At 38.6% G+C, this 26,667-nt stretch overlaps 1 protein-coding gene across 7 annotated transcripts in view; it reads left to right on the top strand.

Annotated features, from left to right (window-relative positions):
* Window positions 1-16,977, top strand: part of LOC109411235 (uncharacterized) — a 61,120-nt gene extending 44,143 nt beyond the window's left edge. For all 7 annotated transcript variants that reach the window (XM_062842295.1, XM_019684747.3, XM_062842294.1 and 4 more), the window contains exon 4: window positions 15,837-16,977. In XM_062842295.1, coding sequence (XP_062698279.1) covers window positions 15,837-15,939 — 103 coding nt within the window. In that variant the 3' untranslated portion in view covers window positions 15,940-16,977. The remainder of the gene's footprint in view (window positions 1-15,836) is intronic.
* Window positions 16,978-26,667: the final 9,690 nt, after the last annotated feature.

Here is a 26,667-nt window from a genome sequence, read left to right as displayed (position 1 = left end):
TCATCCTACTTGAGGGTGTGGGGATGGGATGAACTCTTTATATCGAAAGCCCGAGGCTCACCGACTACCTCGTTAGGAGTTGGGCTTTAGTTAAGGGAATGGTCTAGGATTCACTATACGTAGGCAATGCGACTGGACTATCATTGTTGGAATTAGTGGTCCATAAATGACGTAGTCTTTTTTGGTCGATTTTTACTCCCCCTCCTCTTGTAGCATGCACCCCTCTCCTATACCGTCACACAATCCCAGACTCCCCCTCTCCCTAAAATGCTACGTCATTTATGGACGCTCCCTTACTGAAGCTACACTGAAATAAATTTTGTTGTGGAATGTACCGTACCAATGATTCTCAACCGACAACAATTTTCATTTAATCCCACTAAAACACTGTCAGTTTAACTAGCAGTGCAGTTAACATTACCAAAAATAATCTAAATTTAACAGCTGGACATCGTATTTTTCATTATACTGTGTTGTAAGATGGTTGTCCAGGAAAAATTAACAATATTTTGATGTTGAAGCTACTACGCTTTCAGTAAAATTTACTGCAATGCATTGTTACTTTAAGCATATTTCAGTGAACTTCACAGATTTTGTTGTCGGTTTAGAATCATAGGTACGGTTATTAATTTCACTATGGAATCGGTAGTTTCCACAACAAAATTTTTTTCAGTGTACTGGAAGATTTGGTTGCGTGGGTGATCGATATCGTTCAGTTTACTGATATTTTTTCGGCATGGTGCTGCCGTTTGGCAAAGCTACAGTTCCAAGTCGTGGAGATAAGACATTTTCCACTTTTAATCAACTCTTACCAAAATTTCAACTTGTAATGAAGAGAAGGTAAATTTTAAAATTAAAGCGTCCGTTTTTATGAAAAGCTTGATCCGGTCTTTAGGAGGATGAAAAAAATATATAAAATTTGAAAAAGGCAAGGTTTTTGCAGCAGAATCAGTTGCTTGGTTTCCCAGAAGTTACGTTCAAAATTTGAGCGAAATGTTATGCAGAAATAATAGGTTTCCGATTTTTCGGTTACCTACGATATCACTTTTTACGTAGCCGTCAAATAACTTTGCGGTCTTCGACAAAGTTGTTGCGCACGGTGCTGAATTTTTCTTCATATCTAAATCCAACCACCTATAGCTCCTTTTAAAAGCTGAACCTGAGAATATGGTATATGAAAAACTTGTGTGGCTAGACTAGTTCTGCAAGAAAGTCGCGGAAAAACCGCTTTTTTCGAATATTTAAGGTAAATGTCACGGACTATCTTTAAAAAATGCTAAATGATATTCACCGTACATATCATTGGCATTTTCCGAAGATAGTCCGTGACATTTACCTTAAATATTCGAAAAATAGCGGTTTTCCGAGACATTCATGCAGATCTGGTCTAGCCGCACAAGTTTTTCATATACCATATCCTCAGGTTCAGCTTCTTAAATGAGCTGTAGGTGATTGAATTTAGATATGACGAAATAACTTTTCAGCACTGGTTGCGCATATCCCTTTCGTGACGAATCAACACAATTGTGCTGTTGAGCGGTAACAGTTTTGCATATTTTTTTCATCGGTTTATACTTTGTTTTATGTGATGTAAACTGTTTCATTAATTCAGCCATTACTTATACTTGATTGTGTGTAAACAAATTTTTGTTTACATGAAATTTGTGCCTGTGAAATTTATCGCAACAAGGTAAACAAAAAGTGGGCAAAAACCGTAAGACATGAAAAAGTTTTATCTGTCGCATATATTTTATTTTCGATTTATCTTAGGTAGTCAAAGCTAGAAATCGAAAGATAAGCAGTTGGGTCTTGTACCATTTGGGCAGGTGTACCTATTTTGAGCACTTGCCGCTATAATTAAGACAATTTCAAACGGATTTATTTGAATTTTCGTATAGAGGTAGGTACGTACAGTATCTAACTCTACACAAAATCTCGAATCAATCGGTTTGAAATTGACTTAGTTATAACAGCAAGTGCCCAAAATAGGTACACCTGCCCAAATGGTACAAGACCCTAGTTCTTTCAAATGAGGAAAAATTATTATTGTTTTTTTTTTGGGAAATCTAAGAGTTCTGGAGAGCCAAAGTTGAGCAATTTGTATGAAAATTTCACTTTTTTGCGCACCGTCCCGAAAGGGATATACAGTGACCCCACAATTTATGAATCGGCAAAAATGACCACAGTTTATGGATCACTCATTTGATCCACATGGTGATTCATAAATAGTGTACAAAATTAAGGTGATTCATCGGTGTGGGGTCACTGTAGTTATCTACAAGAATACCAAAGCTGTTATCAATTAAACGATTGATTTCTGCAAACATTTGGCGAAAATTTCTCATACTAGCATCAAGTTCGTTGAGTGCCCCTCACACTCATTGATTCCGCTTAAATTTTAAATTTAGTCTCTGGGACTCCGAAACAACTGATTGAGGAGGAAAGACTTACCATTTTTTGATTTTTTTTGTTCTCAAATAAGTGTGGGCCACCCTATTGAATGGTTCTGTCACATTCGCCCGAAAACCATTCACCCGAATTCCAAATGCTCAAATGACAAAAACCCGAAAGTCATTCGCCCAAAAGGACCATTCGCCCGAAAGTCATCCGCCGATTTCTTGCAATTTCTAAGAACAAGTTTATTTTTCTGGTTTGACATAATGAATGTTTAAAGACAGGCCATGGTGTATTTAGTATCCGACCAATCGGCAAATGGTCTATTCGGGCGATTGGAATCCGGGCGTTTATCATTCGGGTGGATGGTTTTCGGGCGAATATGACAGAGTTCTATTGAACAATGTTGCCATCTAATTAAAAAAAAACCTCTATATCTGTTAGACTGGGTCAATATTGCATGAGAAAATTAAAATTTGATCACATCAATCCGGAACAAAGCATGTTCGATCTATAAAAATGGATGGGACTTCACATAAGGGTTTTTAAAAAAACTACTTGTTTCAACAATTAACACTCATCCCATCACTTTATTTCATTGCTTTTATTATTTTATATTTCACACTTCTTAGGGGTCTTCAATAAAGTACGTCACGCTTAGAGGGGGGAGAGGGGATTCTGAAAAGTGTGACAAGTAGTGTATTAGGTATAGGAAAAACTTGTACGAAGGGGGGAGGGAGGGTTAAAAATTCCCATTTTTAGCGTGACGTTCTGAATGGATGCCCCCTTAACACTTATTTTGGGCCAGAAGGGCTTTCAAAATGATTATTAACACTTCATTTCTATTGGACCTATCGATTCAAAAGTTCACTTACAACTAACTGATCGAGCCAGACCAGACCGAGGGCACACCTGTGTCCTCCGATTGAGTTTGATGCTTTCTCGATGTCAGCAAAAGTTCACCGGATGGCAACTGGCCTGGTTGTTCTGAGCTGCGTTGGATGATCGGTGTTACTATGCGCCGGTATCGATTTATCGTGTCATCAATATGCTCGGCGTCCAAAGGGTATTCTGGTGTAGAGGTTATGTTCAGTGTCTCCAAGGATGACACTGCTTTGTCAGCATCTAGTCCACGATAGGCGGATACCTGAACATCGTGGGTAGAGCCTAGGGATGTCCATAATTCTATAACAGGGTCCAAACAAATCTACTAGCCATAAACCTTCAAGCGAATCAAAACTCTTGATTGCATTTGAAAATGAGGTCACAGCAACACTCAACGACCAGTAAACGGCGAATGTGCGTAATGGGCCTCGGACGCGCTGGAATTTGCCGCAAGGACTTTTCTCCGCCAGCAACCGTGTGTCGGTCGATTGTCAGCTTATTTGCTATTTCCCAGGCACGGAGGGGTTATCATTCACCTTAACGCAACACGCCTTCCCATTCAGTTATAAAACATCTCCCCGCTCGACTCGCCGCACTCCGCCGCTTCCACGTAACTTTCTCATGTGCGCTCTCGCATGCTCGTTTTATTTTATTTTTTGTTTAATTCGCCAACCCAACGCCAACGAGCATTGTAGTATGTTGTAGTAGTAGGTCCAGGCATTGCCCGCGGTGAAAAAGCGCATGTTTTGTGGTACCTTCCTCCGTTGCCCGTTGCCACCATGGACACATTTCCATCAGATTCCTCCATTCCTCTGCCGCCACTTCATGATTCACTTTCGCAAATTCGCGAGCTCATTCCACATTCCTCTGTTTTCGGTCTTTCGCGCATCGGTAGGTTCGTGAAGGAGATCGGCGTAAAATGCGCCTGCTGAATGGCGCCATCGATAGCACGTCGATACATTCGACTTAACGATTGGTACACCACGCTGTTTAGCGTCACCTCGGATACCGCGAAATCCTGTGAGCATATACAAAGATGCCATCATTAGCAAAGTATAAAATTTAAAGCAGACCTTACACGCCAGTAATCCATTCGGCACTGATCCCCCTTTAGCGATTACTCAACTTTTAAGCCCGATGACGACACGTCATCGTCAGCACTCATATAAGAGTACGGCTTTAGCAGCACTACACCATCTACCCGATCCCTAAGGGCATAAAAGGACCTGTGCGAAAAATGCGGTGAAATTCTCCGGCGCGCCAGCGTCAACTGTGCTCTGTGATCTCGGTGATCTTTGTGTTACTGGAACAACTTGGAATAATCAAGTGTAATGGTAGCGTGATCGGCGGCGCAACAGGTGAAAGTGGTTTCGTGGATGGCTTACACAGGTTCTTGTACTCGTTGTTGGTGGTGACTGTTGTCGATTTTTATGATTATTTTTAACGTAATCGTGAACGAAATCTTTTTTATTATGATGGGAAGTAAGCTACACTTTGAGGAGAGATAAGTGGTGTGATACTGTCAGATAATGTATTGTTTCTGCAAATGTGATACCATTGAGGTGGGCTGCTTCCGACACTTTCCAAGTAATTCCATATTGGTGAGATGTTGGATGCCATTTCAAAGTGTAGACTTTTAAGATCCTCGCTTTGGATTGTAAGGCTAGTTACGTATGATATCCTCGGAGAATTTCCTTTCGTATTCTTAGTGCATTCCTGTAGAAATCTAAGAGAAACTCTTGGTAGAATCTGTGGGGAATTTGTACTGGAACCCTCGGGGGAATCCCTGGAAGAAATGCAGGAGAAATTCCTGGATGAGTCCCTTGAGGATTTCCTGGAGGAATCCCTGGAGAACTCCTGGAGTAATTCCTGGGGAAATTTCTAAAAAAAATGGAATTTCTGGAAAATTCCTTGAAAGATTTCCTATAGGTTTCCCTAGAGGAATCCTTGGAAAATTCCATGGAGAATTTCCTGAAGGAATCGTTAGAGGATTTCCTGGAGAAATTTCGGAGGGAGGAATTCCTGGAAGAGTCTCAGAGGAAATCCTGAATGAAAATCAGAGTATATTTTATAGTCTTGGAGGAATTATCCAGGGATGCCTACAGAAATTCTACCAGGAGTTTGATAGCACAGCTCTCGTGAGATTCCTTAAGGAATTCCTCCGGGATGCAGGTTTCTTTTTCAAATTTCTCCAAGATTGCTCCAGGGATTCACCTGGGAATTCCTTCTGTGATTTTTTCAGGATTATTTTGAAAATGTCTCCGAGAACTCTTCTTGGGATCTCTTCAGGAATTCCTCCTGGAATTCTTCCAGAAACTCTTCCAGGAATTAATCTAAGACTTCCTTCAGGAACTGATAAGAGATTCCCATAGGAATTCCTCTTGGGATTACTTTCATGTTTCCTTCAGGGATTCTTTCAGGAACCGCAACAGGGATTGTTCCAAAAGTTGCTCTGCATACTCTTTTTGGGATTCCTTCAAAATTACCTTTTGCATTTCAGCGATTTGTTCAGAAATCGATCCTTGGATTTTTCAAGAATTCTTCTTGGGGTTCCTCCAAGAACTCCTCAAGGGATTCCTCCAGGATTCCTCTGGGAATCCCTACATGGATTACAGGGATTTGTCCGGGAATCCCTTTAGCAATTTCTCTTGATATTCCTCTAGGAATTCCTCCAGAGATTCCTACAGGTATTCCGCTTGAGATACCTCAAGGAATTCGTCTAGAGATTCCTCCAGAAATTCCTTCTGAAAGTGCTCCATTAGTTCTTCGGGGAAATCCTCCAGGAATTCTTCCAAGGATTCCCCATGTAATGTATACAGGGATTCCTTTAGAAATTCCTCCAGAGATTACTCAAGGCATTTCTCTAGAGATGCCTCCAGAAATTCCTATATGCATGTCTCCAGGAATTTCTCCAAAGATTCCTACAGGCATTAATTCAAGAAATCTTCTTGAGATTGCATTCCTCCAGGAATTCCTTAAGGAATACCTCCACAATACCTACGACAATTTCTCCAGAAATTTCTCCAAAAAATCCACCAGGGATTCCTCCAGGAATTAATCCGAGAATTATTCCAGGAATTATTCCAGGTATTCTTCCAGACATTCCTCCAGGCAATCCTCTAGGATTTCGTCCAGATATTTCTTCAGGGACTCCTCCGGGAGTTTTACCAAGAACTCCAGAGATTACCCCAGGTATTTCTTCAGGAATTCCTCCAAAAATTCTTCCAGGAATTGATCCAGGAATTCCTTCGGAAATTCCTGTAGCAATTCCTCTATGAATTTCTCCAGGAAATACTCCATGGATTCCTTTAGAAACTCTTTCAGGAATTCCTCAATGATTTTTTGTAAGGGATTCCTTCAGGAATTCCTCTGGGAATTCCTCTAGGAATTTCTGTAGAAATTTCTTCAGGCTTTTCTCCAGGGATTCCTGTTAGGATTCTTCCAAAGATTCCTCCAGAAATTTCTCCGACGATTCCTCCTGAAATTCCTCGAATAATTACTCCAGAAATAGTTCTCGGGGAATTCCTCTATGAATTTCTTCAGAAAATTCTCCAGGGATTCCTTCCAGAATTCCTCTAGAAATTCCTCCAAAGATTTATTCACGGATTTCTTCAAGAATTCTTCTAGGGATTTCTCCAGGGGTTCCACCTGCGATTCCTCCAGGAACTGGTCCAGAAGATCCTCCAGGCATTGCCAAAAAGTCCTCCCGGAGTTGTTCAAAGAATTTTTCCTGAAATTTCTCTAAAGATTCTTCCAGGAATTTCTCAAGATGTTTCTTCTTCAGGGATTCCTCCCAGATTTTCTCTAGAGAATCCTCCTGGAGTTCATCCAGAGATTCCTTCAAGAATGTGCTCCAGGCATACATCCAAGAATTTCTCCAGGTAGTCCTCCAGGAAATTCTCCTGGAATTCCTCCAAGGATTCTTGCAGGGTTTGCTTCAGGTATTATTCCACGGATTTATCCAGGAATTTCTTCAGAGACGGTTCGATGTACAATCTCAACTTTTGATATTGAATTTATTTAGACAAATAAATCATCCCAACTTGTACTCCATGCTGCAAACGGATCATTTTATGGTTTTGCAACATTGTATAAAATTGAATCGATGTGAAAACATCGATTCAAAGCATTCGATTAAATCAGTGAATCGATTCTGCTGGTCGGATTTGAATCGATTCACAAAAATCGATGTCTCAGTCAATTTGCCCAATACTTTTGAAGAGAGGCAGGCCATGTTCCAAAGGGAACATAGAGTCATAAAGAAGATGAAGAAGATGACAGAATTCCTAGAGGATTACCTTGTGGGGTTCCTGAAGGAATTGCTGGAGTAATCAGTGGAAAAATCCTAGATGAACAGTTGAAGGAATTCCTAGAGAAATTCCTTGAGAATTTCCTTAGAGGTATTTCTGTAGAAATCCCGAAAGTGATTCCGGGCGATTTTTTGGAAAAAAAAATCTTGAAGAAATTTCTGAAACATTCCTTGAAACATTTCCTAGAGGATTTCATTTGAAACATTTCCTGTAGGATTTTTTTCTATGGAATCCTTGGGGTATTTCCTCCGACAATCTTAACGGAACTCCTACAGGAGCCTCAGAGGTATTCCTGAATGAATTGCAGAAAATTTTTTTTGCAGGAATTTTCGGAGGAGTTCGTTGAAAACCCGCAGGAGGAATCCCTGGAGGAATTCCTGGAAGAAATTCTAATGAAAAACTCTAGAGAAATTGCATGAATAATCCCTGGAAGAAAGATAAGAGGATTTGCTGGTCGAGTCTTAGGTTAATTCTTGAGAAAAATCCAGAGAGTGTTTTGCAGGAATTTTCGGAAGATTCACTGGAAAATTTCCTGTAAATACCGCTGGAGGAATCCTTGAAGGATATTCCGAAACATTCTTTGGAAGATTCCTTGGAGGTTCTCCTGGAGGAATTGCAAGATAAATCTAAGAAGAAATCCTGGTGAAGTCTCAGAGAAATTCCTGGAAGAATACCTGTAGAAATTCGTTAAGGAACTTCTGAAGGATGCCCTGGAAGATTCTATGGAGGATTTCCTGGATAAATCGTTAAAGAATTTCCTGGAAGAATTTCCGGGTCAATTTCATAAATCATAAATCATTGGAGAAATCTGTAGAGGAATTCCTTTAGGAATCACAAAAGGAATTTCTGGAAGAAATCCTTGAGAAATTCCTGGATGAATTCCTTTACGAATCGCAGGGGTGATTTCTTGAAGTATTTCTGAAGGCGTTCATGAACTTGTTCCTGAATGAACCGTTGAAGGCATTTTTGGAGAAGTTCTTGGAGGAACCGCTGGAGAAATTCCTGTAGAAATCTCTGAAGGAATTCCGCAAGAAATTCAGGGGGGAGGGGCGTTTCTGAAGGGTTCCCTGAAAGGATTCTAGGAAAATTCCTGGAAGAATCCGTAGGCAAGGCTTTTTGTTTCAATCCGCAGGATATCGTTACCAGAACACTTTTATTCAATCTAGGTACACAACTTATTTACAACGTATTCAGCATACATTACCTAAAAACAGTTTCATACTTAGATCGCTGAGCTGTATGATGTACCCCAAAGAGTACCTACTCCTACACTTCTCCTCATCACATTCAGATCCGACGTATCCCGAGCTCTACCTTGTTTCCATACTCCTCCTGGATCCAAAGCCCGCCGAGCTCCTTCAGCACCTTTGCTACCAAGCTGCTCCTGGCTACTAGCTTCATCCGACAAATTCCCGGAGGAATTCCTGGAATAATCTGGTGACAAATTTCTTGAGGAATCCTGGGCGGAATCTTTTATACAATCACAGAGGGGTGTCAGGATGAATCATATTTCTAGGATTCCGCGAAGGAGATTCAAAAATTTGCTAAGTTCAATAATCCAGAGAAAAAAAAAACGGAGGAATTCCAAGAGGACTCTTGGGAGAGACTTCGTAATAAGTCCCTCTGGGGAGAGGAGCTCTGGTTTTTTTTCAATATTTTTCACGCTTCTTACGCCGGAAAAATGCTGGGAGGAATTTCTGAAGGATGCCCAAAAAAATCCGAAGAATCCCTGAAAGTATCGGGATGAATTGCTGCAGGAATCCCGAAAGAATCTTTGACAGACTCCCGGGAGAAATGTCTTAAGGAATCTCTGAAAGGATCTTGGAGGTTTAGGTTTCAATCCTGGAAGAAAGTCCTGACAGAATTATGTGTGGAATCCCTGAAGCAGTCCTGAAGAAGTCTAGGAAAAAGTCCCTCAGGGAATACCGGGAGAAATCCCTGAAAAAGTTTCGAAAAAGAATCCCTGGAGGAATACCGGAAGGAACCTCTGGAGAAATATCGCAAGAAATTATATTGGAGAGCCCCAAGGGGGATTCTCTGGAACGATACTAGGTGAAATCTCGGGAGGAATTAAGTGGTAACTTCCATAAAAAAAAAATCCAGGAGTAAATTCGGGAACATGCTTGGGAGAAACCAAAAGCGAATCTAAGAAGGTATCATGAGATAAATATCTTGAGGAGTTCCAGGAAAAATCCCGGGTGGAATCCCGGGAGATACCCCTGCAGGCATACCGGGAATATATCCGGGTTGAATCCCCGGGCATGTTGGGCATTTCTGGAGGGATACTGGGAGAATCCCAGCAGAAATCTCATAAGGAATCTAGAAGGAATCCTTGGAATACTGGGACGAACCCGCTAAGGAATGCCAGGAGGAGGAAATCTATGTAAAAATTCTGGGAGAACCCTAGCAACCAACCGCAAGAAGAATTTATAGCTGAAATTGAAAAAAAAAATCAGAAAAAAAATGTAGTTCAATCGGTTGTGTCGCTTTTGCGAAATCTAAAGACAATTTCTAGTGAATCCCTGCTGCAATCTCTGAAGAAGTGGCTGGTTGATCACCATAAAGAATGACTACTTCACAAAAACTTGTTCTAGCGCGACTGCTAGGGGCGGTTCACAAAACTCTAAAATCAAAAATGATTTTCTGTTAGAAAATGCTGAAGAAATTTTTAAGAGAATTCCCGAAAGGATGGCTGGCTAAATATCAAAAAAAAAAAAAATCCTGTAAAATTTCTTAAAAATCTTGAGTGGAAAACCCGGGTAAATTTTTAGTCCATTTCTCCACAATTTGCTTCTGAAATTTTCTCAAGGAATCTATGGATTTAATCAGAAGTTCACTATGGATTCATCCTTATTTCAGTAAGCCAATCTCTCAACTCAAAATGTTCGAACTGAAACTCTTCAAAATAATCTGCTAGATTTCCTACAAAAAAAATCAATTGTTTTGGTGTTCTCCGATTTGAATAAGTCGTCAGCTGCCTAGTAAAATCAGACTCAGGAATTCCAAAAATACTTCTAAATTTAAAAAAATACTTATTCTTCCAACAAAAATCTTCAAAATGTTTCCAAAGGCTCTCAAATTCAGCAGGAACTGTTTGACTCTGCAATTGATAGAATTTGTAAGTTCCTCTAGAATTCAGTCGAAGATTTTCTTCAGGATTTCCGGCAATTGCACATTTTTTAATAAGTTTTGGAGGCAAAATTTAAAATTTCATAAATAGCTGGACAAATTATAGACGGTTTTGGCGCCAACTCAAACAAATGTTGGCAGCACCCTCTCAGATTCCAATGAAACTTTCTGGGTGTGTACACCTTGACTATAAGAAAGTGTTGTATGGGTGATTGTCACAAAATACGTCAAGTTTCATTATTGATATTATTCTTTCACATGTACTTCTACATGTACTAGAAAAAACAATCATAATGACTTATCTAGTCAAGGTCTATACATTCAAAAAGTTTCATTGTAATCTAAGAGGGTGCTGCCAACTCTGTATACGATTTGGAACGAAATTTGTAATTTCATAAAAGATACATTTAAGTATTTATTTAAATTTAAAAATTGATGTGACTGAATAAATGAGACAAAATCTCCTAACAAATTGTGTTTCATTGGATTCTGGGATGATTATGACCTTCACTGGTTTAGTTTTTGATAACAAAAGACACTGAAAAAAATCATTTAGACTTGAAAAAGTTTTTGTTAGAAAAACTTTTCTTCCTTAAAAGTCCCCATCTTGTGGTGCACAGACGGTTGGTAGGGAACATATTTATCTATCTTACGACAAAATTCCGTGAAAATTGAAGATGGTGTTTTTTTTTGTAAATCGACTTTGATTTTTTAAGAACGGTTTTTTTTTCAGTGTAGGACTCAATTTGGAGTTGTTTCAATATGTTTTCCATGAAACTTGACGTATTTTGTGAAAATCATCCCTTTCTTGTAGGAGTAGTCGTTTTTTTATTGAACACATTTGAAAAAAATCGGTAAAAAAAAGTTTAGCCCTTTTCAAAAGGCAGCCTATTTATTACACCCATAAACAAAAAGGAACGCTCCATATAAAATCAAAAAGCGCTCCATAAAGAAAGAACATATGTTCCATGAAGATGTGCAATGTTACCCATAAAAATTGAAAACGTTCCTTACTTTATAGAAAAGGTATCGGCAAAATATAAAGCTTTCTCATTAAAAGTGCAATTTTGTACCAATAAATAATGCTGAAATGCTCCATAATAAAATGCAAATGCTCCATAAAAAAATAAATTTGTACCCATTGTAAATTGAATATTGCTCCATAGAAAAATTAAATTACACCATAAAAAATTAAAATTTCACCATAGAAAATTGATAAATGCTCCATAAGTATTATCAAATTGCACCATATAAAATATCAATTGCTCCATGAAAAAAAATGAAAATTCCCCATAGATAGCATATTGTCATAATTTAAATTCGGTAGTGCTGAATTGCTTTACATAGCACCACTTTAATGGTGCAGATTTTTGAAGTTATGGAAAATTTTCATTTTTTTATGGAGCAAATCATAATTTATATGATGCAGGACTGTATTATTACTTATGGAGCATTTATCTATTTCCTATGATGCAATTTCAATTAATCATGGTGCAATTTAATTTTTCTATGGAGCAATATTCAATTTACTTTGGGTACAATTTTATTTTCTTACGGAGCATTTGCATTATATTTTCAAATTTTTGTATGGACAAAAGTCTACGAGGGATGAGGGGGGGGGGGGGCAAATTTTGGTCTACGTGGTTTATGAATAGCCCCTAAGTATACAAAGTGGAATATCAAGTCAATGTCTACACACCCAGAAAGATTCATTGTAATCTGAAAGGGTGCTGCCAACTACGAATACGATTTGGGGCGAAATTCGCCAATAACAGACTTCTTCTGAATAATTACAACACATCGCATACATCTTGCCAGTAGATCGTAAATTGAATTCTTGTGATACAAACCAAATCAAGAGAAGTTTCTCGCACTACTTTTTTTCTGCTTCACTATTTTTTTTTTTCGTGAAGTGAAATTTTGTGGGGCCCTGACGGAGGTTTTTTTTTCATCCCAGCGCTATCTTTTGGAAGAATTTCTTTTTAAAAGATACCTTCCATTATCTTCAGAACGAGTCGTACATTTATCCAACGAGGCTTGACGAGATAGACAAATACAATGAGTGCTGAAAAAATCGAGTTTTGCAATGAGTAGCATACATAATTTTTTGTCATTACGAAAAATGAGATTAAATAAGATTTTTTCTAGGTTACATACTTCTGCAGAACGAGGTACGACTGAGGGATACCAGATGAGGACTGAGTGTCATGGTCAATCAACCTCATTTGACATGCAGTTCATCCTTCTATAAATCACACACACGAAAATAAATAAAAATGGCAAAATTTTGGCAAAAGTGTCGAAAAATGCTGCTTTTCAAGCACAAGTGTCGAAAAGTAGTACTTTTCGGCACTTTTGTTTTATTGAAAAAAGTAGGTCGTTTTAACGTTCTTTTGCTCAGTGAAAAGTTGACGTTTTCACAACGTAATGGCATTTTTGTATTTATCGATGTTGTTTCTTTATCACATTTATTTCACAAAATTTCACCTCAAGGTAATAATAATTCACTGTATTTCAAAGAGATGCTACTTCACAGCCGGTCAACTTTCCGGATCCCGCCGCACCTCCGTTGCCACTGATATTGCTGTCTTTCCCGTTGGATTTCGCTTTCGCTTACCTGAAACAGCATTCAAATCCATTGGTACTAACACCATACCAACATAATAACACAAAAACTTACCGAAAGACATTTAAAAACTTTCCGGCCAGCAATCACTTCGAACACGGTAGCCATCCTTGTACCGACTTTTCGATCCCTCTAAGCAGAATAAATGAGAATAAACAGTCTTTTTCGTGCATGTGTGTAGTCTGTCAAAATAACCTGAGAAGTTGACCATCACGCCGAGGACCTGGGATCGAATTCCACTCCCGACAAACTCGCAAAATGTGAGTTCTTCCTTCGGAAGGGAAGTAAAGCGTGGGTCCCGAGATGAACTAGCCTAGGGCTAAAAATCTCGTTAATACAGATAAAAAAAAACCTGAGAAGTGTCAAGCAGTTTCATGGCTAGCTTTGTTGGTGTAATGAAGAATTATAGTCATGTAATGATCACAGTTTTTTGATGTTATGTCGCCTCACAAATTCCAGAGGTTATAAACATGAAGTAAAGTTGTCTCAAATGAGTTTTTTTCTGTGAGAAAAGCGAGCGATAAGAGAAATTTAACAGAAATTGAAATTAACGGAGGTCCATTGATGAACAACACAATCACAACGACAATCTTCTTGTCCAACGTCCTGGAAACAGTAGTTAGATGAATACCCGACCAGAAGCACACAACAAGATCATAACAAATTTATGCCAACTGTTGTTAGAAATAACAATAGGTGATATAATTCTGTTATAAAGATTTTTGCATGTAAATATCCATAGCAAAATTATATTAAAATTTAGTATAGTTTTAGTAACTGTATTATAACAACATTTGTTCCATTTATTTAAATAGATCTCTCTCTCTCTCTATCTCTCTCTCTTCTTGGCGTAACGTCCTCATTGGGACAAAGCCTGCTTCTCAGCTTAGTGTTCTATGAGCACTTCCACAGTTAATAATTAAGAGCTTCCTCTGCCAATGACCATTTTGCATGCGTATATCGTGTGGCAGGCACGAAGATACTCTATGCCCAAGGAAGTCAAGGAAATTTCCTTTACGAAAAGATCCTGGACCGACCGGGAATCGAACACGTCGCCCTCAGCATGGTCATGCTGAATACCCGTACGTTTACCGCCTCGGCTATATGGGCCCTTATTTAAATAGATATATTATGCATTATAATAAAATTGGCTCAAACATAATTTCATAACACATTTATTGCAATCTTTGTTATATTTTTTTGCGAACAAATTATTTCAAAATTTATAAGATTTCTTGTGTTGTTGTGAAAAAGATAGATTATTTTTGTTATTTTGGTCACTCGAGATTAGAGATTTATTACAAAACTTGTTGCAATTTTGTTTTGAAATATATAACAGAACTTTTCATTATTTTGTTATGATTTCGCAAGTTTAGTCTAACGAAAGTTGATATAATCTTGTTGTGATTATATCTCAACTTGTCATATTTTTGTTTTTATTGGAACGAGTTTTGTTAGATTTTTTGTTGTTTCAACTACTAACGGTACATGTTTTATAACAATTGTTGTTACAAAAATCATTACAACAAGATAACACAACCTGTAATAATTTTGTTTTTCCCATCTAGGGGCCGTACACAAATTACGTCACGCTCTTAGGAGGGATGTGGGTTTTGCAGAACGTGACGACTCGACGATTGAGCCATAAATAAACGAACTAGATAAAAAAAAAAACGTGACGACTCATACAAAAAGTTATGAAGCCCAACACAACAAGTGTGGGGGAGGGAGGGTTGAAAAAGGTCGATTTTGCGTGACATTATTTGTGTATCAGCCCCTAGTAGGGCAATATAGTATACTGTCCCTTATTCCCTTTTCTTTTAGTGAGTAACTCTCGCTGAGACCGGCCCACTATTTACGCGTTGATATCAAAAATTTTTAAGTTGGCGATTTTTCAAAAGTCCTCGCAAAAAAGTAAGAAAAATGCATTTGATTACTCGAGTTGATGAACCCCCGTTAGTTCGAGCCACAACCATTTTTGCAGGCCACTCGATTTTGGTCAAATGGTAACTTATTTAGAGGGCCGGTCTCAGCGAGAGTTGCTCAGTAGTATTCAAATGGGAGTTTATATGAGAAAACCTTTTTTTTGCGTTTTTCTCGTAAGAGACTCTATTTTTTCCTAAATGACATAAGTAAAATGAGAAATTCCGTTGAAAATTTGCACGGGCATGGTTGTGGCGTCATAGAACACGAAATGAGAAGGGAGTCATCAGCATGAGTCACTCTACTGAACATAGATTAGAACAAGATAACAGACAATACATACATAGTACAACGTTTGGAGAAAAGTTTTCTCCGATTGAAGCGGGCATCGAACCCATAATTCAAGGTTTATGAAACATCGAAACACCGACTGCTACTGCTCACATTTACAGTAATCAGATGTTGGTCTTTTTGCATATTTCTTTCTTTTTTTTTTTTTTTTGATTAAGATATTGGAAAATCAATTGAATTGTAGCCTATTATTAAGTGTTCCTTTACGCTCTTTTTAGGATGCATCCAACACTGGGAGCGAGTCTGACTAGCCACCTGTCCGAGGTAACCGATGCCATCAGGCAGCATGACTGTGCCCGATTCGTGTGTCATCAAGCGTGAGCCTAAAGTCGGTGGAAAAAGGAAATCTATAACGCTACAGAATCTGGTGGTTATGAAGATTTTATATTAAAATTGAGTTAATTCAGAAGCAACACATGGTATAGAGTACGAATACGTTACCCACCACAATGGTGACAAGGATTTCAACGCAATCATCAGTGAGTAGCTAGAACATGTTTGTACTTTGAACGTTGGCATTCCTGGAACTGAGGATAGACCCGACGTAACATGAGACCTGACCTCACGTGAAAATTTTGAAAACATAAATTAGCCCCACATTCATACACATCTGAACCGTATTTTGAAATGCCAAAGGAAGATTAGGAAGACGATACGAGAGCGCAGGTTTCGAGCAACGATCCACCTAAGGAAAGGTTAGCAAGACAGTATCGTTTGTATTTAGTGCCTTTAGAGTAAAAGAGATTAGCGCCGCAGGAAGAAAACAACAAAACTAGAGCGAACTGATTCGCAACTTTTCGCAACCATACCCAATGAATATTCACCGGTATCCGATGCAGTCGTGAACGGATGACGACGAACACGTAACGAACGTTTAAACTTATTTAACCCTAACTTATTCAAAAGAGCAGCGTCGCGACCTTTTTACACAAATTGTGACAAAATGAGAAATCTCGCATATTTATTATGGTTTTATTTAAATTAATTCGAGTGGTTATTTAATTCATAATAATTTATTCGCGTGTAGACTGGAGGACCATTATCGATTGGGACAAAGAAACGAAAAAACATAAAGAGATGCACATTTTGTCACGACATTGACCGAGAAACGACTTATTCATCGCAAACCATCCCTCTGACAGTAATGAACCGACAAATACGATTCGATGTTAATTAGGTTTACTCTTGTTGACAGTACGTATAGGATTGGTTGTAAACAGTAGAGAGATAGGTTAATTGCTATTTAGTCTTGTTTAAAACAGAACGAGTAAGCTTACCGTTTGTGATTTGAAAAGAAGCAGGAAAACTTGATCAGAAAAACTGTATGGAGAATAAAATGAAAATTATTATACAAATTTATTGATTCATTATTTTACTATGCTATATCACAATCCTAAAACATTTCAGTATTGAAAAATTAACACTAAACAATTTTTTTAACTTTTTATTTCAGATTTTAAAAATATCTATAATATTTTCTCCGAATATTTGATTAGTTTCAGATGTTCCGCTAGCTATTACTCCGAAATGTCCCAAAAGTTTATTTTAAAATAACTTACATGTTTTTTTTTCAGAAATCCTTTAGTGATTACTTCAGAAATTCTTTGAGAGATTCATTCGGAAAACTATCGAAGGATTAATTTAGCAAATCATCCACTGAAGTCACGAGAAATTCTTCCAAGGATTTCTATAAAATATAACCGAGAACTTCCTCATAAACTGCGCCAGCGATTGCTTCAGAAAATCTTCCAGGGAGTTTTTTCAAAATTGCTTTCAGGAAATCTTCCACGAATTCCATTTCAGAACATCTTGCATGGATTGCTTCAAAAATTCTTTCTGAGCAATCTCCAAACATTTTTCCAAGAATTTCTCTAGAAAAGCTTCCAAGGGTTTCTTCAAAAATTCCTTCTTAGTTCTCCACGGATGCTTCAAGAAATTCATTTAGAAATATTTCCTAGGAATTTTTACAGGAGTTCCGTCATAAATATCTCAACATTTTTTCTAGGGATCCTTAGAGAAGCTTATCTGGGTGATTTTTCGAGATATTTTTCATTGGAATTTCTATAGCATTACGCCACCAAGTTGCTCTACGATGATAGTACTGAAATCCCGAGAAATTTTATTGAAATTTGTCTCTCGAAAATTTCCAAAAAGTATTGAAGCTTTTCCCTAAATTTTACCATTGAGTAGGCGGTGGCGTAAATCGGCATGACCGAAATTTGACCATTAACATTGGCGAAACAAAGAAGCAATTAGTACCCTCTGGAATCTTTGAAAGAACTCTAGGAGCGATTCCTGGAAGAATCCCTTTGAGGAATCCCGTGAGGAATTCCCTGAAGGAATTTTGGGAGGACGCCCTGTAGGATTTCCCATGGAATGACATCTGGAGTGACTATAATGTAACTCCTGAAGGCATATGCGAATTTTACTAGAAAAAATCTCCCAATGAACTCCAGGAGTGATTCTTGGAGGAACTTCTGGAAGAATTCCCAAAGGGACGCCTGGAGAAATTTTAGAAGAAACTCCTGGACTAATCCCTGAATGAGCTTCGGTAGGTATACCTGAAGAAAATTCTGGATGGTTCCATGGATTCTCCTGGAGGTGTCCTTGGATCTTCCTGTAAAAATTTCTTAAGTAAAATCTGGAGAGATCTCTGAAGGAACGACGAATCCCAGAACTCCTGGAGGAATCTCTGAAGTAACCCTTAGACTAATCCCTGTGGGAATTCCTGAAGGAACTTTAGAAGGAACCCCTGGAGAAATTCCTAGACAAATTTTTAAAGCACCACCTGTAGGGATTCCTGAGGGAACTTCTGAAGCATTTCCTGATGGATCTCCAGGAGGAATTTCTGAATCCTCCCGAAAGAATTTTAGATGGAGTTTCTGAAATAATATATGAGGGACCACCCTAATTGAATTGTTTTTTTTTTCGAAAAGATGCAGCAAACAAATGCAAACAACTTTCCTGAAGACATCAAACGCCTAAAATTAACGATAACAGAGATAGAGATTTTTCCTGCTAAAACGTAGATTCGCCCTTGAGATTCGCCCCTCACTTACAGAAATTCATAAATTTCTCCTGGAGTTTCTTCCGGGATCCTTCCTGAAAATTAGGATCCCTCCTAAATTTACTTCGGAGAATCCAGTTGAAATTCCAACAGGAAGCCCCATGGAGATTTTTCGGAGATTATTTCATGAGTTCTTTTATGGATTTCTCCAGTAGTTCCTCCAGGAGTTCATGCAGAAGTAGTAATTCAGAAATTCCTTCGAGGAGCCCTGCAGTATAGTAGTTCTTTGCTCTAGAAGTTCCTTCAGTCATTTCTATCGGAGTTCCTTCAGGGATCTTCCCAGTAGTTCCATGATAAATAAGAGGTATCTTCAGGTGTATCATATTCTTTCAGAAACTCCATCTAAGATTTGATTCTTTCAGGAGGATTCAGGAATGCCTCCTGAAGATCCATCAGCAATTGATTAAGAAGTTCCTTCCGAAATTCCTACAGGTGGTGCTTTAGGAATTTGTCTAGGAGTTTCTCCAGGGGTTCCTTCTGAACTTCCTTCAGGAATTCCCTCGGTGATTAGTCTAAAGGTTTCCTTCAGAGATTCCTCTAGGAGTTCTGGGATTCAACGTTCCTTCAGAGATCTCTCCAAGAGTTCCTTCAGGGATCTTTCCAGAATTTACTTAGGAGACTCTTCTAGGAAAATCCAAGAATATCTCCAGGAGTATTCATGAAACCATCCAGAAGTTTCTTCTGGGATACCTACCGAAGTTCATTCAGGGATTAGTCCAGGAGATTCTTCTAAGATTCCTCCAGGCGTCCCTTAGGGAATTCTTGGAGATTTTTTCTAGTTTCGAGTATCGTATCAGAATTTTCTCATATCGTTTCGTTTCGTACCGTTTTGAAAAAAATCCATATCGTATACCCTTAACAAACACGCTTAAACCCTTGGAGACATGGGCGTAGCCAGAGGGGGACAAGGGGCCACTAGTTTTTTTTTAATCGAGCCAGCCCAAATATTATCAATAATTTAGAATTCCAGAAAAAAATATCTCAAAAAATAACCTATTCTAATAATTAAAGATTTTATCCACAATTATCAAACCTTTTTTACTCGAGAACCACAAGAAAATTTCGACTAATTATTTGTATCAATCTTATCATAGAATTTCACCAAATAACACCCTTGGTTGAATGGCTAAATTTTGAGATGTTTATTCATGGAATACCGAAACAGCATGCTAAATTATCCCAATTTGCCGGAACCGGTTCCGGTAGGGAAAAAGAAGGACTTTGTAGAAACATATGCTGCTATAGAGTGCAGTTATATGCTATGTACTGCTACACAAATTTTCACTAGTATTCAATTCAAACAAACGTCATGCTAAGGGCGAAATACCTGGGATTTCTTAACGAATTATTTCATGGACGCCTTCAGAAATTACTTTCAGCATCTAAGAGATGAACCAGCCTGTGGCTGAAAGCCTGACTAATAAAGAAATAATGATAATAATACTTTCAGAAATTTCTCAAAGGACTTCTCCAGGAGTTTCTCCCTCGTGAATTCTTCCATGGGCAGCTTGCAGGGTTCCGACAGTGATTGTTTCAGGGCTTGTTCCATGAAATGCTTCAAGAATACCTCCCACGATTCCTTCAGAAATTTTTACAGATACTTCTGCAGGGATGCATACACAAATTCCAACAGGATTTTTACCATAGCTTCCTTCACTGATTTCATCATGGATTGCTCCGGAGATTTTTTTCAATAATTTCTCTACGGGTTTCACCAGACATTCCTCCTGAAATTTCTCCTGGGATATCTTTAGAGGTTCCTCCAGTGCTTTTTTCGAGGATTCCTCCAGGAATTTCTCCAGTGATTCTCAAAGGAAAAAGGAATTTCTTCAAGAATTTCTCCAAATATCTCTTTAAGAATTCCATCAGAGATTGCTCCAATAATTCAATCTGGAGCAATTCGAAGTATTTCAGCACGAATATCTTCCACAAACCCATACAATATTTTTTACCAGAGATAAGTTAAAAATTAATCTAGGAGGAAACACTGTACAAAACATTCCATCCAAAGATTCCAACAATAATTCGTCCAAAAATTATTGCAGAGATGGATTCTTTCATACAGAAATTGTTAAAAAAGCTTTCCTGTTATTTGCTAAGGCATTCCTCATGGGATTGCTTCCGGGATTCCTCATGGGATTTCTTCAGGAATTCCTTCCTTCTGTGTTTCGTTTAGGAACAACTTCAGGGATTATTAAAAAATCCAAGGATTCCCCCAGGAAAACTTTCTAGAATTCCTTCAGGAGTTCCTCTTGGCATTCTTTCAGGAACTCCTCCAGTAAATAACCCAGTACTTCCTCCAGGGGCTGCTTAGGGAATTGCTTCCGGGATTCCTCCTGGAGTTTCTTCAGGATCTCTTGTAGGGATAGCTTCAGGAACTACTACGTGGAGTTCCTCCACGAACTCTTCTCAGAATTCCTTCAGGATTTCTCCACGGAATCCATCTGTAATTTCCACAGAAATTCTCCCTGGGATTCCTCCAGGAATTTATCAAGGGATACATCCACGAATTTCATCAAAGATTCCTCCAGGAATTATTCCTGGGATTCCTCTGGGAAATGCTACAGGAACTCCTCCAGGAATTCTTCTAGAGACTCCTCCAGGAGTACAATGATACATATTGCCCATTTTACTGGCATTTTACCAGATTAGCTGGTATGTCTGAAACATACTGGAAAAACTTGTAATTAGAAGGCACGAAATGTTTCTAATTGACAAATTGAGAGATGAAATTTGTGAAAAAAATCGCGTTCTGGTGGGATTCGAACCCACGACTCCGTATTCGTTAGACCGGCGCCTTAACCAACTAAGCCACAGAACAGGTAATGGTTCTGCGGAATAGAAAGCCAAACTGACTCCGAAGCCGCACCATGAACACTCCTATTTCACAAACTCATCTCTCTTTTCGGCTTAGATGCCAATCCACAACACACTCCAATTTGTGCCCACCAACTACAAGTGCGAGCGAATTATTTATATGAAGCCGAGACTTACTCTCGCACTCCGCATACCAGGCAGTTTGGTTTGCTGGTGTCTAATTAGTATGCGTCGAGAGCTCGGCACGGTCGGACGCTCGGACGACCGAACTGCGCCAAGTGACGCAAGCAAGAGTACTCTTGCTTTTTTTTCCAGTTTTTCCAGTATCCTCCAGGAGTATTTATAGAGCTTACTCCGTTAATCCCTACAGGCATTTCTCTAGGATATCTTCTAAGGATTCCTCAAAGAATTCCTCCAAGAATTTCTTCAGGGCTTAACTCTGGAATTCCTTTCTGGAACAACTTTTTTCAAAAGTTCCTCCAAAAATTCTCCTAGGATCTCTTCTTGGCATCCCTTTGGAAATTCCTCTTTGTAATCTTCAAGAAACTCCTCCAGGAATTAATTCAGTACTTCCTCCGGGAAAAGTTAAGGGATTCCCTTGGGAATTCCTCTTGAAATTGCTTCCGGAATCCCTTCTAGAGTTTCTTCAGGAATTCTTCTAAGGAATCCCCCAATTTTTTTCCAAGAATTCCATCTGCGATTTTTTCAGGAATTAATCCTGGTGCTCCTCTACGAATTTCTTAGGAGATTCATCCACTAATTTCTTCAAGAATTTCTCTGGGAATTTCTGCAGTCTACTATCCCTTTCTGCAGGGATTTGTCTAAAAATTCCTCCAGGAGTCCCTCGGGATATTCCTTCAGGAATTCCTACAGGTATTCCTCTAGGTAGGATATCCTCCAGAAATTCCTCCAAGATTTCCTACAAGATTATTTTTCCGAGATTCCTCCAAGAAATCCTCCAGGGTTTACTCAATGCATTCCTACAGGACTTCCTCCAGGCATGTTTCTGGGATTCTTCCAAGAATTCCATCATGAATTACTACAGAAATTTATCCACGAATTCTTCAAGGGATTCCTCCAAGGATTTTTTTCCAGAGACTCTTACAGGAATTCCTCTAAAGTTTTCATCAGGAATTACGTCAGGGAATCCTCCAAGAATTCCACCAGGAATTCTCCTAGACATTCTTCCAGGGATTCATTTCTCCAGGAATTTTTTCAGCGATTCCTCCAGAAATTCCACCAAATATTCCTCCAGGAATTGCTTTAGAGACTCCTTCAGAAATTCCTCCTGGAATTCCTCAGTAGTTCTGCCAGGAGTTTCTCCTGGTATTGCTTCAGGAATTCATCCTGGGATTCCTCCAGAAAATAATGCAGACATTCCTCCAGGATTTCATCCAGGCATTTCTTCAGGGACTCCTCCAGAAAAACCACCTAGAATTGATAAATGAATTCCATCATAAATTATGTCAGCAATTATTCCAGGATTTTCTCCAGAATATCCTTCAGGGATTCCTTCAGAATTTTTTCCAGGATTTTCTCTAGGAATACCTTCTGGATTTTTTGCAGGAATACCTCTTAGAATTTTTCCAGATGTTCCTTCAGAAATTCCGCTAAAAATTCATCCAGGAAATTCAGGGATTTTCCAGGAATTTCTTAACGAATTTCTCCAAGGATTCCTTCAGGGATACCTTTAAAAGTTCTTTCGAGGATTTCTCCAGAAATTCCTCCATAAATTTCTCTAGAAATTCCTCCAGGAATATCTGAGGGTTTTTTTCAGAAATTTCTCCCATAGTTTCTTTAGAGATTACCCCCAGAAATTCATCCAGTTACTTTTACAATGAATCCTCCAGAGATTTTCCAGGAATTCCCTCAAGGATTCACTGTGCCATTCTCAAAGGAAAACCTCCAGGAATCCCTCCAAGAATTCCTCCAGGCATTCCTGTAGGATTATGTCCAGGATTTTTTTTCCAAGAATTCCTCTAGGAAATTCTCCAGGATACCCCAAGAATTTCTTCAGGAATTCCTCTAGCAATTTCTCCAGGAATCGATCCAAAAATTGTTCCTAGACTTCCTTCAGAAATTATGTCAACAATTTCTCCAGGATTTTTTTTTCTGAAAATCTTCTGGGGTTTTTTATAGAAATTCTTGGAATGCCCTCAGGATTTGTTCAGGGATTTTTCCAGGAATTTCTATACTAATTTTTCCGGGGGTTTTCCAGTGATTCTTCCAGGAAACAATTCGAAGATTCCTTCAAGAAATCCTTCAAAATTACCTCTAAGCATTCTTCCAGCAAATCCTCCAGGGATTTTTTCAGAAATTCTCTGAAAGTCTCTATAATACAGCTAAATCAATTAAGAAATTCTTTCAGGAAATTCAGGGATTCCTCCAGGAATATCTCTAGAGATTCCAACAGAGATTTCTTCGCAAATTACTTCAAGGATTCTCTCAGGGACTCTTTCAGGAATTCCTTCGAGGATTTCTCCAGGAATTTCTCCAGAAATTCCGTTAAAAATTCCTCCAAGATTTTCTCAAGGGATTTTTTTTTTCGAAATAGGAAACTAATAGTAATAGCATCTCCCAGAATTCCCATGGAGATTTTTCTAGAAATTCATCCAGTTATTCTTTCAAGAATTCCTTTAGAAATTCCTCCATCAATTCCCACAGGAATGCCTCTAAGAATTCCTCCAGGATTTTATCCAGGAATTTCTTCAGGAATTCCTCCAGGCATTGATCCTGGGTATATTTAAGAAATTATGTCAACAATTCCTACAGGGATTCCTTCAGGCATTTCTCCAGGAATTTCTTCTCAGATTCCATCAGAAATTGCTTCAGGGATTCCTCCAGAGATTTTTCCACGAATTTGTCCAGGGATTTTCCCAGGGATTCCTCCAGGAAATCCGTCGAAGATTCCTTCTGGAAATCCTCCAGAAGTTCCTCCAAGAAATCCTTTAGGGTTTCTTCAGAAATTCTTCAGGAATACCTACATGAATTTTTCAAGGATTCCTCCAGGTATTTCTCCAGGAGTTTTTCCAGAGGTTCCTTCTGGGATTTCTCCACAAATTTCTTCAAAGATTCCCTTATGGATTCTTTCAGGAAACCCTATGAGGATTTCTCCAGGAATTTCTCTAGAAAATCCTCTAGGAATTTTTCAAGCGATTTTTTTTAGAAATAGAAAAATAACAGATATAGAAATCTCCCAGAATTAATCTGAAAATTTTAGAAATTCATGCAATAATTCTTTTAAGAATTCCTCTAGAAATTCCTCCAGCAATCCTCACAGAAATACCTGGAGTAATTCCTAGCTCCAAGCATACGCTCAAGTATTTTATCCAGGAATTCCTTCAGGAATTTCTCCTGGGTATCCTTCAGAAATATGTCAGCAATTCCTCCAGGATTTTTTCCAGGAAATCTTCTAGGGATTTCTTTAGATTCTTCCAGGAAATTCTCTAGGAGTACTTTCAGGAATTTAACGGGAATTCCTCCAGGGCTTTCTCCAAGAATTCCTCCAAGGCTTCCACCAGAAATTTCTCTAAGATTTCCTCAGGAATTTCACAAAAGATTTCTTCTGATTTGTTTCTAAGGATTCCTCCCAGAATTCCTCCAGGAATTGCTCCGGAATTTCCTCCAAGCAATTCTCCAGAAATTTATCTAGGATTTGCTCATGAGATCTCTTCAGGTATATCAAGGAATTCCTCCAGGTATACTTTGAAAAATCCTTCCAGTGATTCAATAGGGCTTTCTGCAGGCATTCCTGTAGGAATTACTCCAGGGATTCATCCAGGCGTTTCTTCAGGGATTATCCAGGAAGTCTTCCAGGGATTTCTCCGGGAATTCTTGCAGGGATTGATCCAGGAGTTCCTCAAGTGATTTCTTTAGAAATTTCTCTCAGGTTCTCTTCAAAAATTCATTCAGGAGTTCCTTCGGAAATTTCAGAAATCCATCAATCATCTTTTCAGGGATGTATGTCTAGTCTAGTCTAGTCTAGTCTACACATACACAGCCAATCATTGAAAGAATCCTGGAAAATGAAGGAAACGACTACTTCCATCATTTTTCTTGTCATTATTAATGATTGCAGTACATCGGAGATGCATTACAACCATTAAAGCGGCCAGGCCAACTGTGCAGCGTTTTTAATTCAGCAATTAAAACAATGAGTGGGGACATCTCGTACCAACCGCTCAGTTTATTGAAAAGTAAAATACGGTGAAAATCGGTGGGGGTGACGATGCTAAGAAGGTTAATGTCACCCCTTTGTTCTTGGTGCTTCCTGGGATGGGACACAGGTATTAAGTCCGTGTCCTGGCCCTAATGCCTAGGCTTAAGCGCCATTGCTCGCTCTCATCTTATCAGGGATGTATGTACTCAAAAACTTCTCCAAGATTACAAAAGATTTTTTAAATTATTTCAAAAAAAATCAGGAGGAATTCCTCCAGCGAATAGTATTGGAAGATAATTTGAAAAGGATGCGTACTGGAACCAGGAAATTTTAGGTTAATCCTCAAAAGTGTTCGTTATCTCCAAAAGAGTACAGCTAAAATTTCTCATGAATGTTTTGTAGACATTAACTAAAAAAAATCATTGCAAAATAATGCACGAGTAAATAAAAATCCCTAATCTTTCAGAAATCGGTCACCGCTACTAGCACCACGTCAATTTGTGTAGATCAGGCGAGCTTTTTTTTAACGTATTGTTCAAAATAGAGTAGCGTGACTGCTGAAGGGTTAAATGTTGCTTTTAGAATATAATGTTACTATATTCAATTTCTTGGTGTTGTGTTTACTTATAAGAGCTAGTAGGTACAAATTTGCTAAGGGTGCTTGCCCCCCCCCTGACCGAAAAGCTGGCTACGCCCTTGCTCGGAGAACACTGATGACTGTGTTTATATATAGAAAAAGTTACAAGAATCAACTAAAACAGTAAAAAAATTGATAAAGTACTGATTTTTAATGTACTGGGAAGAAAATCATCACGATCAAATTGAACCATTCTAGAGTGCTGTGCTGCATTGACGAATGGACCGATCAGCATGAGTCTTGCATGGCTCGATTCGTATTCGTGGTGGCTGTGTATATGCACAAAAAGTTACGAAAATCAACTAAAAAGTAGGAAAATTGTGAAATTACTGATTTTTTATGAGTTGGGAAGAAAATCATCACGATCGA

Source organism: Aedes albopictus, chromosome 3 (genome assembly GCF_035046485.1).
Source record: "Aedes albopictus strain Foshan chromosome 3, AalbF5, whole genome shotgun sequence".
NCBI lineage: Eukaryota > Metazoa > Arthropoda > Insecta > Diptera > Culicidae > Aedes > Aedes albopictus.
The sequence above is the reverse complement of the archived record's forward strand: the minus strand, read 5'-3'. Positions and strand labels throughout refer to the sequence as shown.